The sequence below is a fragment of the Cervus elaphus genome, chromosome 14 (assembly GCF_910594005.1).
Source record: "Cervus elaphus chromosome 14, mCerEla1.1, whole genome shotgun sequence".
Taxonomy (NCBI): Eukaryota; Metazoa; Chordata; class Mammalia; order Artiodactyla; family Cervidae; genus Cervus; species Cervus elaphus.
In genome coordinates this window covers 37,438,337-37,453,905 of record NC_057828.1, presented here as the reverse complement: position 1 = coordinate 37,453,905, position 15,569 = coordinate 37,438,337, and the positions used below count along the sequence as shown (strand labels likewise).

Below are 15,569 nucleotides of genomic sequence, written 5' to 3'. Positions count from 1 at the left end.
TGAAGGAAGTGTCTATGCTTTTTTATGTGGAGTGCAATATCTGGGATTTTTCTAACTGGCGATGGGTAGAGGAGGGGGGATGCTCAGCTCGACTGGAGAATGATTAGGACCATGTCCGATGCCATGTGGAAGAAGCCAGTGAAGAGACAGAGCAGTGAAAGGAGGCTAGAGAAGATTCAGAGAGAAAGTTTGCCAGCGTCCAAGTCTCTGCATCCAGGAATATCCAGGCTAACTCCCTATTACTAAGGTTTTAGAATATTCCCCTCTTTCATCTATTTTGAACAGAGTTTCTCTTGCCTGCAAATGTATTGCACTTCTTACTTAAAACACTTTTGTGCTGCACTAAGATATGAATAGTTTTTTCTATTATGTAACACATTAAAATTTAAATTTCCACATTTGGCATATGTAAGTAAAGAAATACCAATCTTTTAAAGTATAAACAGCTATAACCACTGCATTAATAGCAGGAAAACTAGGCATTAATCATGAATTTGTTAACTGTTCTTCCAGGATGTGCACTTTAGCTGTTAACTAAAATATTACATGGCATTATGTCCAAATGCAAGTAACAGAGAAAAGAAAGATAACGAGACAGTAAACAACTTACTGTTGTTTTGAAATGTGGGTTCTAGAGTTACAGGAAACGATCTGAAGTGTGGTTGCAGTCAGGTAAGCACAAATGCTTTTGTCATTTTTCCTTATGTTTTGTGTTGTTCTAGGACCTCTTCTAGCAGCTGTCATATAGAAGGGTGATCTTATGTGTCAACTTGACGGGACCATGGTGCTCAGATATTGGATCATACATTATTTTGGGTGTTTCTATAAGCATGATTTTTGGGTGAGATTAAAACTTAAGTAAGTGGATCTTGAGTAAAGCAGAATATCTTCAATAATGCAGTTGCATCCAATCAGTTGAAGACCTAAATAGAACAAAAAGACCTCCACCAACCAAGCAAGAGGAAATCCTGCCAACAGATGGCAATTCTTCCCTGGATCCCTAGCTTGTTGGCCTACCTCATCAGATTTTGGACTTGCCAAGACTTTTACAATCATGTGAGCTGGTACCTTAAAATAAATCTCTCTCTCTCTTTCTCTCTGCATACAGATATATATATATATATCTCCTTATTTTTGGTTCTGTTTCTCTGGAGAAATTTGACTATAATACAAACATAGCCTGACTTATTAGAGTTAAATTTTTAGAATCAGATGAAGAAAATCAGGTACATAGTGCCCCTTAAAATTTGCCTAGATTAAGCTGATTTATTTCCACTTGTGCTCAGATGTTAAGTCGTGTCTCTTTGTGACCCCACAGACCTGCCTGCCAGGCTCCTCTGTCCATGGGACTTTCCAGGTAAGAATACTAGAATGGATTGCCACTTCTTTCTCCAGGTACTTTTGCTTATGCTACATCATTCCTTCACAGAAAATTGAGGATATACATTTTACTTATTTCTTTGTATTTTAGTAAAGTATATTCAAATAAAAAGATTTAAACACTAGTTAGCCCTACCTATTCAAAAGTATTTCAAATCAGATATATATTTCAGCCTTCTTTTCACATATTTGACAAATATATATGAAATTAAACAATTAAATATAATGTCCAAAACCCTGCTATTCTTCAGGTACATATGCTAAATGAATTACTTAAGGAACTCACTTGGTCTTTTATTCTTAACATATATGTCCTTTGTTCTATGACACATAATCACAAGCAATATCATCACAGCGGAATCGCAAAGAATGAAACAGCAGCTCTCTCCACTAAGGGCAGTATCTGGTTTCAAAGATGAAGGACAGTCCAGGGGTTCCACTTCCTTAGCAGCCTCAGTAGAGCACAGACGGTGACCGCATGGCTAAGAGAAGCAACAAAGGAACTTGCCAATTAATAGCAGAAGGCGAAGGCAGTTTCCACAGGTGGTAGGCTGGCCTCTGCCATTTCTGTCTAGACTCTCACAGAACTGCTTGCTCCTGGAGGACAGAACTGTGAAGTCCTCAGAGTATGTTGAAATGGTTTGTTCTTGTTGTCAAGCTATTCATTAATAAAATGGTGTGACAGTTTAGAATGATAAACCATTTAAATGCCCTTGATAACATGACTGAGTTGTGTCCCTCCCAAATTCCTGCGCTGCAGCCTACTCTGACTGCATTTGGAGATGGGGTCTGAAAGCAGGTATAAAGGTTAAGTGGGATCATACGGTGGGATCCTAATCCTATGGAGCTGGTGCCCTTAAAAAGAAGAGAAGGAACACTGAGTTCTCTCTCTCTGCCATGTGAGAACATAACAAGCTGGCCATCTGCTAGCCAGGGAGACAGCTCTCAACAGGAACCAAATTTACCAGCACCTTGGACTTGGATTTCCAGTCTCCAGAACTGGAAGAAAATAAATTCCTATTGTTTAAGCTCCCCAGGCTATATTATTTTGTTAGAATAGCCAAGGCATACTAGTATCTCTCTCTCTCTCTCTCTCTCTCTCTATATATATATATATATATATATATCTCACACAATTTTGTCAATTGTTATATACTAGTATATATATATCTTCACTTTCACTTTTCACTTTCAGGCATTGGAGAAGGAGATGGCGACCCACTCCAGTGTTCTTGCCTGGAGAATCCCAGGGACGGGGGAGCCTGGTGAGCTGCCGTCTATGGGGTCGCACAGAGTCGGACACGACTGAAGCGACTTAGCAGCAGCAGCAGTATATATATCACATACATACACACATTTGTTTTGTTTGCTTGCTCAATATGTGTACTCTCATTAAGACAGTAAGTTATGGGAGCAAGGCCATGCCTGTCTCATTTATCTTTGAATAACGAAAGACCAGTACATACCCGGCATAAAGTAGAGGTTTGCTAAATCTGCTGGTTGAATGGATCATTCCAGTTCCTAGCCAAATATGAGCTAAAGCACAAGTGGTAATAATTCTAAAGACAAACCAGTATGTGACTTAGAGTCCTATAACCTTTTATATAAAGTAACATTATTGGTGAAAGTTAAAGGAAATCCAGTAATACTCAGTATGAAAAGCTGTATTTATCAGAAGGTGAGAAAATCAGTATTCTCCAATTGTTAAGAACAAGGGTATGTATGCTATCTGCATCCTGTAGGACTTCTGTTTTTCTCTAGTGGTTTTAGTACTATACATCTCTGCTATTAGCTCTCTAGTTCTCCTGTTACTGATTCACGGGAAATTAGGCTACAAACGAGACCAATAGAGTTGCGCTCCATGGTTCCATCTCTTCACAACATTTCACTTTGCTATGACAATGTTTTTCTATCATTCCGTGAGGGCTGATGGTATCTGAAGGGCAACACTGAAAACTAATGATTTCCAAATTTTCAAAAACAATGACGCAGTGTGAAGCCCTGGTAAGACACCATCACTGAGTACAGAGCTACAGGGACAGTGTAAACAATTTATTAATCTTTAAGTTCTATCTCATCAATTCATATACTTTCTCTTCTGATTCAGAGAATATCTCAGCTGGTGTCTATAGGGGAAACCAGACACAAAGTAATATATTTTGAACTCTTTAAAATTCAGGAAGTAGTGAGAAGTGACTTAATGCACTCTGGGATAGCTGATTGCATTTTTGAATTTGGTACCACAAAGCTAGTACCGGTACACTAGGCCATGCTGTGAGCGGAGGATGAGAGGAAAGGCCTAGGTCTGATCATAAGACAGAGGGGCCAACAGGCTTGCTGTGGTCTGGCTTTGCCTCTTTTTCTCAGAGATATGCTAGGACCAAAAGCTTTTGAGCACCTCACCTGAATGGATTTAATGGCACTTTTCCTGTGGCTTCTTTATCCTAACATCAAGGTAAACAGTTTAAAAAAAAAAAAAAAAGTACGTGGACCATATGGGGCCTTTGACTATAATGCTTATTTCTAGGGATGGAAGAAAAAGACATTAAGAAATTAGACTACAGAAAAAGCTTAGTACCTGCTGCCTGGACACATATCCCAGAAAACGCCGCGTAAGTAAGAAGCTACGGAAGAGGTCTTGAACTCTGTGGAGTGGTTTGATCTAGTGGCACTGACCTTTGGCTGTGTCCTCAGAGTGACTACTATAGGCCAGATATCCTTACGTGCATCAACCATTTTTTATGGAATAAATATAAATGTCTTCTATATTTACCATCTGAGCCACCAGGGAAGTTCAAAATGAATCTGTGTGTGTGCTAAGTGGCTTCAGTCATTTCCGACTCTTTGAGACCCCATGGACTGTAGCCAACAGGCTCCTCTGTCCATGAGATGCTCTGGGCAAGAATACTGGAGTGGGTTGCCATGCCCTCCTCCAGGGAACCTTCCCAACCAAAGGATCAAACCCACATCTCCTGAGGCTCCTGCATTGCAGGTGGATTCTTTACCGCTGAAAAATATCTTCTATGATAACTGAGCCACGGGGAAGCCCAAATAAAAAATGCCTTCTATATGTATGTGTTACTTTAAAAAGTGTAGGTACTTTGGCTATGTGTTTTCAAAGGATTGTATTAAAAATCATTGAATTCAGGATAGCACTTTGTTTTTGTTACATACTTCCTCATATAAGAGATCCTAAACCTGTTGCCACGATCCTATAATTATGCCACAAAATTTTGATATTAAAATGTGGTCTTCATACAGTACCTGTAATTAAACATCTTAGGATGATGTCTTTTTTCTTCAAATTTTTCTCTAACAATGCCTGTCTCTCATAAGTACCACTTGTTCTCAGATAATCTGTATTTATTTTTCCTCATTTCCTGGGCTCTGAAAGAGATACATTTTCTGCTAATGGCTCTCCTCTCAGCATCCTGTTCCTGTCACAGCCACCTCCACACTTTGAGACCTTGACATGTTTGAGATTCAGGACAGAGTCTATTTTCTGGTGAGGGAGGAACTGACAGAAGTCCAGGGCTTGAACTTCCAGATTTTCTTCTAGCCAAGTAACAAGGAAGAGCAGGGAATGTGCTATAAAGTACTCATGAAATGGAAGAAGAGGGATTTTTTGTTTGTTTGTTTTTTGTTTTTGTGGTTGATGTTCTCTAAATGAGGCAGACAGGAGGTAGATGCTCCCTACAGGGTAAAGTGACTGGAGATTCATCCCCTGTGGACCAAAAACCCAAGACGAGAGTACCAGGACAATTAAGTGGGGAGGCTGGGCCCTGCCCAGACCACATATTTCTCATTCTTGAAGTCAGGAGACTTCCCTGACCACACATGCGCAGAAAGGCTCCTTGGAGGCCAAAGGGGAGTGATGCCAGGGGATATTCTACCCGTAGGCCTTTTCTGTGGAATCCACCTTGGCTAAGAGATGTGTGCACACACATGGGAGGGTCCTGAGATACACCAAATATGGACTGTGAACCAGACAAATAAAAATGATTGGCCAAAAGAAACCAGGAAGAAATCCCCTGTAAAAGTAATTGCAACTGCCAAGAGGGCGTGACTCAGGGACTCTCCTTCTGAGTCTGCCCATGTGTCTAGTCACACGTAATGTACTCTTCTTTTCTCTTAATACTTTTTTCACTACTTTCCATCTCAGGAAACTCGTTTCTGCAAAGTTGAAGGGGCAGGGCCCTCATCACTGACCACTGGTTTAGTGGCTAGGATTTACTGTTGTGACCTGGCCCCAATCTCTGGCTGGGGAACTGAAGCCCCACTTTTAGCCACTGCAGGCTGAGGCCACCTGAGATCATAAACAGTACAACACATTGCAAGGTCAGCACAACTAATGTTGATTTTACCTTTCGTGTTTTGTGTGGATTTCTCATTCTGGACGACTTCTTAATGTCCACTTCAGTGGTATTTACACATCCAGGCTAGAAATGGAAAACAGAGAGACAAAGAAATCTTTGGGTGTAAAGTTCCTGATGGGCACATTCACTCTCCAGGACCCAGGTAAATGCTGTGATGACACAAGCCCCCAGCAGCCTGCCCAAATGGCCCCAGACACTTCTCTGGGCAGTTATCCAGTGAGAAAACGCACTGCCTTCTTTTACACCTTAAGTTTAAAAGTCTTCAGATACCATTCTACAATAACTACCAGAGAAATAGGAAAAAGTAATACAAGAGATCTGCATGTGAAAGTGAGTGTTTAGATGCTAACCCAACAGATTGAGAGCAAGGGTATCCAGACACCAAATAAGGTGATGCCCCCAGCTGATATCTGCATTCAGCTTCCCTCAGAGTCTACCTTCTCTGGATGAGATGACACTTACTAGACAGTTGTGTGCATCTCCTAAGTTAGAAAATCAATGGTATTCAGTTGAACCAGCTCAAATACCAGAGCAATTTTCCTACAGAAATCTATAACATCCAGTGACTTGGAATATTTGTTGTCTATAGACAGAATGTGCAGTGGAGTTTAATGGTCAAAATGTAGAAGATGAAGAAAGCAACTGATAAACAATAGACCATGCTTCTTTTCAGAATTCCTAACTTTTCTTTTTCCTTTTCCAGACAGGTGAGCCCCTTTCAAACAGGGTAGGCTGGAGGAAAAGTTTGGACAGTTTGCTCCTTGTTTTTTGACAACCACAGGGATATCATTTTGCCACATTTATTTTTCTGTTGCAAAGAAACAAAGAGTTTTAAAGCTTCTTTCTTATCTGGAAAAGAGAAAAGTAGGGAGGGAGAAAGAAAAAGGAAGAGGGAGGAGGAGAAGGAAGAGGAATAGGAAAGAGAGAGAGAGGGTGGGAGAGAGAAAAACACAAATCAGGATACAGAAGAAAGGAGATTAAAAGATACTTGAGATCTTAAATGGAGAAAGGTCCTTAGACATCACTTATCCTTTAGACATGATTGGAAGTTAACAGTTACATGGCTGTGTTTCCTTTACTTGTAATTTTTGATACAGGATGTAGGGATCTCTGGTACTAGTAAAAATTATTACATTGTATGTTTCTGCTCAATTTCTCTATTTCCTCTCCACAGCTTGAAAGATCATCAGTTACCCTTGAAAGTGACTCCAGAGAAAATATGAAAGTGGAAAAAATGAGTTTGAGGAGCTGGGAGAACATGGAGGCAAGGAGCTGGGAGGACAGGGAGGCAAGGGCAAAAGGCAGCACTGGTGTGTCTAGAGAAAGAAGTTGTTCTCCACAAGCACTGGTAAGCAATAGGGATTAGCTCTTTGTATAATGAGAACCTAGGACATTTTTCTTTTTTATTTTATTATTATTTTTTTCATTTATTTTTATTAGTTGGAGGCTAATTACTTTACAATATTGTAGTGGTTTTTGCCATACATAGGACATGGAAGCAACCTAGATGCCCATCAGCAGACCAATGGATAAGGAAGCTATGGTACACACAATGGAATATTACTCAGCCATTAAAAAGAACTCATTTGAATCAGTTCTACTGAGATGGATGAAACTGGAGCCCATTATATAGGACATTTTTCTTAAAGAACCTTCTCCTGACAGTACAACCATTGTGACAATACTCCACTACAATGTTGTAAGGGATAAAGAAGTAAATGAAGAAAGCATTTTACTCTTGAATTGTTTTCTTTGTAGGTTGTATGTGAAATATATATACTATAATACACTGCCCTGTAAACATTAAGTAAACTATAAATTTGCATATCTATTTAAGAATAGAAATAGCACAGCCAAAAATGAGTAAATAAATAAATAATTTCTAAAAAAAATAAGCAAATAAATAAATAATTTCTAAGAAAAGAACTTCTCTGGTGGTCCAGTGGTTAACAATCCGCTTGCCAACACAGGAAACACGAGTTCCATCCCTGGTCCAGGAAGATCCCATATGCCATGGAGCAGCTAAGCCCATGCGTCACAACTTCCGAGCCTGCACTCTGAGCCTGTGAGCTACAATTACTGAGCCAAAACTACGGAAGCCCATGTGCCTAGAACCCATACTCTGCAACAAGAGTAGCCACTGTAATGAGAAGCCTGAGCACCACAACTAGAGAGCAGCCCCCACCTGATGCAGCTACAGAAAGCCCACACACAGCAACAAACGGCAAACTCTGCCAAAAATAAATAGTAAATAAATAATTTTTTAAAAAAGAACAGAAGTAGCTGGTTTAGCACCATGATCTGCTTAGAAGTGTCGGAAAAAGGACGAGCACCCTCCTGGGTGAGACTTATTTACTAACTGACATGGAGTGATTCACTTAAACTTTATCGACATCAGACCAATCAATATTTGATGTTCTGACTTAATTTTCTGTGGCTGGTTCTAAGCATAAGTGTACATTAACAAGTCCCCTCTCCCCCACTGCCAGCCATCCCATATCCTCTCTCACTGGTGATTTTAATATGCAGCCAGGATTCACAGAGGCTTGCTCCTTGAAAGAAAAGCTATGACAAACCTAGACAGCATACTGCACAGCAGAGACATCACTTTGCTTACAAAAGCCCATCTTGTCAAAGCTATGGTTTTTCCGGTAGTCATGTACGAACGTGAGAGTTGGACCATAAAGAAGGCTGAGTTCCGAACAATTGATGCTTTCAAATTGTGGTGCTGGAGAAGACTCTTTTGAGAATCCCTTCGACAGCACGGAGTTCAAACCAGTCAATCCTAAAGAAAATTAATCCTGAATATTCATCACAAGGACTAATGCTGAAGCTCCAATACTTTGGCCACCTGATGCAGAGCCAACTCATTAGAAAAAGCCCTGATTCTGGGAAAGATTGAAGGCAGGAGCAGACAGGAACAACAGAGGATGAGATGGTTGGATGGCATCACTGACTCAATGGACATGAGTTTGAGCAAGCTCTGGGAGATTCTGAAGGACTGGGAAGCCTGGTGTGCTGCGTGGGGTCACAAAAAGTCAGACAAGACTGAGTGACTGAACAACAACAAAAATTCATAACCATTGATATAGAAGTGACAAAGATAATGTTTTAAAAATATTAAAGCAGTGTGTGTTCATTTCCTATTCAATTTCCATTTCCTTGCAGCTTTCTACCCCTAAGCTTATTAGAGAATGGTAGACACTGAAATTCTTTAAGCTCTTATTGCTATATCAAGAGTCAAGCATGACAAGACAGATCCTAGAAGATTTTCTTCTATACATTAAGGAGTGGGATAAATAAGAATATGATATACAGGAAAAGGAAGGCACGTCCCTCTGTAACTGAGGGGGAAAAGAGAAATAAATGTAAGATGCAGCATCCAACATGTGTCCTCATTTTCTTCCTCTGGAGAAGAAAGCCCAGGCACAATGAAAAGCATGATAGAAATTCCCAGACAATTATGAGGGAGCCTATAATGTGTGGGTTGGATAGCTAGTCCTGCTTACCTAGAAGAATCAGTACATGCCATCACACCCAATGTGAATCTGTAGATGGTTGACCCTTACTCCACTGTATGAGATCATATAAAAACAAAGCATTTATACTCCAAACTCTTATCAAAACTACCTTGCATAGAAGCAGGGAAAGGTGGAAGAAAACTGAACGTGTGATCACTTACCCAAAATTTACCTAGCAGATGCTTTAAATGATTACATCACAGAGCACACACATTGAAGACTGTCCTTCAAATGTTTCTGAGATAAATAAACCAATTATATATAAAAAAAAACAGAAAATATATTTTCTATATACACACGAGGAGTCTGAACTAATTGAACTTGAAAGCTCCTTCTGTTATAAGCTAGAATTCTAAATCAAGCTTACTTCATACCAAGTCATACCAAATGGGTATTGATAAATGGCCCTAGAAATTGTGTCAACCACTGAAGGCATGAAGTAGAAAGATTTTTTCTCATTATATAAAAATGTATCTGACTGCCCTCTCAAAGAGGATTTTCCTTTTCAAAGTTAAAAGATTTTGGTCTTTCAAATTTAGCTAATGAGCCATTAGCAGACATCTAAAATTCTACTTGAACCAATTCTTAACACCATTGATCAGCAAATTAATAAGAAGTCATTGATCCTAAAAGTAAATATTATTAGAAGACTGAACTGTGAGGTAATGTCCCATAACTCAGCTCCCATTCCAGGCTAATGAAATATGCTAGTTCAAATTTTTTTGCTAATGGTACAATGGTTAAAATAATAAACTGAACCTGGGATGCATGTCTCAGTGGACTTCCAGCTTGCTTTCATTTCTAAAGACCCCCTTAGGAAGCTAATGAGTAGACCAGTCTCTGGTATCTAAGTTTAAATAGGGGATTCTTGAGGACTGAAAAAAACCTCAATGCTCAAAGTCATCTAGTATATTTCTGAATAATTAATGTCATTGCAAAATAATAACTTTCAGAAATCAGGCACTAACGTGATGAAATATGGTAATATTTCTTTGGAATTTTTTAAATAATAATTTTAAGAAAATTTATTTTTGTATCTAATTGTCAAATCTAGTGATAAATGGTAAGGTATAAAAATGAAGGTATGGCCATACCTCAATATTCTGTTAATACACTAAGGATGCCAGACAGATGAATCATCACAGTGTGGGAGCATAAAGACTAGACAGTAGATGGCAGAGGGCATTACATGCCAAGAGGACATTCCAGACATCCATTCTTATGTGAATACTGCTGTTCCTCACCAATGTGGCAGATAAAGATTTTTTAAAACTTTGTTTTTAAGTAATTTTGATGTGCCCCTTGGTTATTTAAAAAAGGCAGTTATCCTTTTGAAGCATATATAATATGTACCACTAGCAGGCAACAGATTCACTTGAACTGTTGTGCATAAATTGGTTTTCTGCACTACAAAACATATCTTCCCAATAAGATATAAATGACAGTACCATTACCAAGTAGGCACTCAGTAAAAATGGTCAAATATGTACTACTTTACAGATATAATGAAGTACACATAACTGCTGGATTTAAAAAATAATACAGTTGCATTTACATAGGCCTAGAAAAGAATTATTTCTAGTGATTCAAAGGAGAATTTATTTTCAATAGAACTAAGCTGTGTTGTAACACTACTATAATACTGTTTGCTAAAAGCAGAATTTAATGTCTTGGAATCCATTCCTGCAGGGGCAAAAGGAGCATACTACTGAGAACTATTACTGACACAGTGTTCATTTAAGTGTCTTAAAGAGTTGCAAAACAGAAGCTGGAATTCTTGGTTTCACTGTTGACATTTTATTTAAAAGAATTTAAAAATCACTTATTTCCTCTCACGACATAATGCATTTTTATTACCTGTAGCAGAAGGCACACTTGAGTTCAGGATAACTTGGGATACCTGAAGGATTCTTTGATGAAGAACAACACTATTAATAGTAATGGAGAAAACAACTCCCTAAATTCAGTCACTATGGATATATATATATATATATATATATATATATATATATGGCTATATAAATTCAATCACAATGTCCTAAGGGACAAATAAATGGAGATTTAAGAATCAGGTGGCATATGGAGCTGATAGTAAGAGATACACACTTTCCTGGAAATTAAAAATTCAGACTTGACTCTGGGAAAATTAACATTTTGAATATATGTTAATTATTGGTTCAAACAAATACATTATTAAAAACAATTTATCCTTCTGTAACACTGTACCAGTTTTAAAAATTCAATTTGCAACATATTGTACCTCAGTTAAAATGATCCCTTACTCTTATACAAAGCAATTCTAGGTTTTTTAAGTGTTCAACCTTAGGATATTTTTTAAAGATCCAATTCAAACTTTTCTTTCTCTTTTTGGGCACTTGCCAATTGATTTAACTTCTGATCCTTTCAGCTTGGCTGACCTACCCATTCACTAAATGCTACACACAAACTGAAAGAAGTTGTCTGTGGCTGGAATTCTTCTCTCCCTTTTTTGAAGGAGTTGGCTTTTTTAATATATTCTTTTATTTACTGGCTGTGCTGGGTCTTCATTGCTGTGAGGACTTCTCTCTAGGTGGGATGAGCAGGGTCTATTTTTCAGTTGTGGTGCTTGGGCTTTTCACTGAAGCAGCTTCTCTTGCTGCGGTGCACAGGCTATAGTGTGCAGGCTTTAATAGTGTGGTTCCCAGGCTCCAGAGTACAGGCTCAACAGTCGTGGTGTACGGGCTTAGTTGTTCCGCACTAGGTAATCGAACTTCGAACCAGGGACCGAACCCAAGTCTCTTGCCTTGGCAGATGGATTCTTCACCACTGAGCCACAAGTCCCTGGAATTCCTTACATTCACTCTCCTCTATAATGTTTACTCATTTGATTTCTACTCAATCTTAATTGTTGTCTACAGATGGTTAATTAAGTAATCCTACTTCAGTGTATGTTATCAATGAACTGTGCATGTCAAGAGGCACAAGGAAGTCTAATGTGGCAGAGGGAAGAGAAATGTACCAGGACAGCCTGCAATTGTGGAAAGTGGTTAGCTTAGGTAGAAATTATAGATTATGGTAAAAATCTCTGGTTCAATTCTAAACATAAACGGAAGTGACTGCAGTGTTTCAAACATGAAAGTGGCTTTGTATGCTCTAGATTTTTAAAAACTCACTCACTCAATCTTTATGTCCTTCATAAAAAATTGGACTAAGTGTGAAATGTTAAACTATAAAACTCCTAAAAGATAACGTAAAAGGAAATTTAGGTGATCTTGGGTTTGGTGATGACTTTTTAGATTCAACAGCAAAGGCACAATCCACAAAAGAAATAATTGATAAGTTGAAGTTCATCAAAATTAAAAACTTCTGCTCTATGAAAGATACTGTCAAGCAAACAAGAAGATAAGTCACAGAGTGGGAAAAATATTTGCAAAATACAGATCTGATAAAGGATTATTATCTAAAATATACAGAGACTCTTAAAACTCAATGATAAGAAAATGAACAACCTTGTTAAAAAATGGGTAAAAGATCTGAAGAGGCAACTCACTGATGAAGATATACAGATGGCAAATAAGCGTATGAAAAGATGCTTCACATCATATGTCATTCACATCAGTTCAGTCGCTCAGTCGTATCCAACTCTTTGCAACCCCATGAATCGCAGCACGCCAGGCCTCCCTGTCCATCACCAACTCCTGGAGCTTACTCAAACTCATGTCCATTGAGTCGGTGATGCCATCCAGCCATCTTATCCTCTGTCGCCCCCTTTTCCTCCTGCCCCCAATCCCTCCCAGCATCAGGGTCTTTTCCAATGAGTCAACTCTTCTCATGAGGTGGCCAAAGTATTGGAGTCTCAGCTTCAGCACCAGTCCTTTCAATGAACACCCAGGACTGATCTCCTTTAGGATGGACTGGTTGGATCTCTTTGCAGTCCAAAGGACTCTCAAGAGTCTTCTCCAACACCATAGTTCAAAAACATCAATTCTTCGGCACTCAGCTTTCTTCACAGTCCAACTCTTACATCCATACATGACCATTGGAAAAACCATAGCCTTGACTAGACAGAACTTTGTTGGCAAAGTAATGTCTCTGCTTTTTAATATGCTGTCTAGGTTGGTCATAACTTTCCTTCCAAGGAATAAGCGTCTTTTAATTTCAAGCCTGCAATCACCATCTGCAGTGATTTTGGAGCCCAAAAAAATAAAGTCTGACACTGTTTCCACTGTTCCCCCATCCATTTCCCATGAAGTGATGGGACCAGATGTCATGATCTTAGTTTTCTGAATGTTGAGCTTTAAGCCAACTTTTTCACTCTCCTCTTTCACTTTCAGCAAGAGGCTTGTTAGTTCTTCACTTTCTGCCATAAGGGTGGTATCATCTGTATATCTGAGTTTATTGATATTTCTCCCGGCAATCTTGATTCCAGCTTGTGCTTCTTCCAGCCCAGCGTTTCTCATGATGTACTCTGCATATTAAGTTAAATAAGCAGGGTGACAATATACAGCCTTGACGTACTCCTTTTCCTATTTGGAACCAGTCTGTTGTTCCATGTCCAGTTCTAACTGTTGCTTCCTGACCTGCATACAGGTTTCTCGAGAGGCAGGTCAGGTGGTCTGGTATTCCCATCTTTTTCAGAATTTTCCACAGTTTATTGTGATCCACACAGTCGAAGGCTTTGACATAGTCAATAAAGCAGAGACAGATTTTTTTTCTGGAACTCTCTTGCTTTTTCGATGATCCAGTGGATGTTGGCAATTTGATCTCTGGTTCCCCTGCCTTTTCTAAAACCAGCTTGAACATCTGTAAGTTCACAGTTCACATATTGCTGAAGCCTGGCTTGGAGAATTCTGAGCATTACTTTACTAGTGTGTGAGATGAGTGCATGTGTCATTAGGAAACTAAATTAAAGCAACAATGAAATACCATTACACCACCTATTAGAAAGATCAAAACACTGGCAATACCAGATGCCTAAGAGAATGTGAGACAACAGGAACTCTCATTTATTGTTGATGGAAGTGTAAAATGGTACAATCAATTTGAAAGATAGTTTGGTGGTTTCTTACAAACCAAATATACCCCTAATCACACAATCCAGCAATTGTACTCTTTAGTATTTATCCAAAAGAGTTGAAAAGTTAGATCCTCACAAAAACCTGCATGTGGATGTTTTATTTATAATTGTCAAAACTTGGGAGTACTCAAGATGTCCTTCATTAGGTGAATGGATAAACTGTGGAATAGATATGCAGTGGAATATTTTTTAGCACTAAAAACAAATGAGCTATTAAACGTGAAAAGACATGAAGGAAACTGACAGGCATCTTACTTAATGAAAGAAGTCAATCTGAAAAGGCTATATATAGTATCATTCCAACTATATGACATTCTGGAAAATTGCTGTTGTCCACTCGTTCAGTCATATCCAAATCTTTGCAACCCCATGGACTTCAGCACACCAGGTTTCCCTGTCATAACCATGGAGACAGTAAAAAAAGTCAGTGGTTGCCAGGGATTGGGAAGAAGGAGTAAGAATAGATGGAGCTAGAGGATTTTGGGGAGCAGTGAAATTACTCTGTATGATACTATAATGGTGGATATGTGTCATTATACATTTGTTCAAACCCACAGAATGTAAAATACCAAGAGTGAACCTTAATGTAAACTATAGATTCTGGGTGACAGTGATGTGTAAGTTCAGTTATAACAAAGTATCATTCTGGGGATGTTAATAATGGGGGAGAGGCTGTGTGTGGGAAGGGAAGGGGGAATATAGGAACTACCTATACTTTTTGCTTAATTTTGCTGTGAACCTAGAACTGCTCTAAGAAAGTATACTTAGGAAAAAAAAAACAACTTAGGAATTGTGAGTCCTTTGGGAACTGATTATCAGGACGGGGATAGAACAAAAGTGGAAGCAAGGACACCAGTTACAGGGCTACTGTAATCATCTAGGCAAGAAATGATGCTGAGGGCATATGCACATCAGCATTAAAGATCGTGGGTATTGTATTTGGGATACATTTTGAAGCCGGAATCAATAAAACTTGCTGATGTGTTGGGTTAGGGAGCTAAAAGGAAGAGAATAGTCAATGATGACTTCTAGGTTTTGGCAACTGAGTTGCCATCAGCTGAAATGAGGAAGCCTGGGACAGAAATAAATATAAGTGAATACAGGAGTCAGAGATAACTCTGATATTGTATTTACATGTGATTTTAATATTTACTGAATTTTCCAATTGGAATGCAGCTCCTTATGCAGTCATTATCAAGAGCCATGGGACTTCCCACATGATGCAGTGGTAAAGAA

General features: G+C 38.8%; 1 protein-coding gene across 7 annotated transcripts in view; it reads right to left on the bottom strand.

Moving 5' to 3' along the window:
- The window catches only part of RGS7 (regulator of G protein signaling 7), a 469,633-nt gene that overhangs the window by 48,023 nt on the left and 406,041 nt on the right, over nucleotides 1-15,569 (bottom strand). For all 7 annotated transcript variants that reach the window (XM_043923595.1, XM_043923593.1, XM_043923591.1 and 4 more), the window contains one exon: nucleotides 5,745-5,819. In XM_043923595.1, the coding sequence (XP_043779530.1) occupies nucleotides 5,745-5,819 (75 nt within the window). The remainder of the gene's footprint in view (nucleotides 1-5,744; nucleotides 5,820-15,569) is intronic.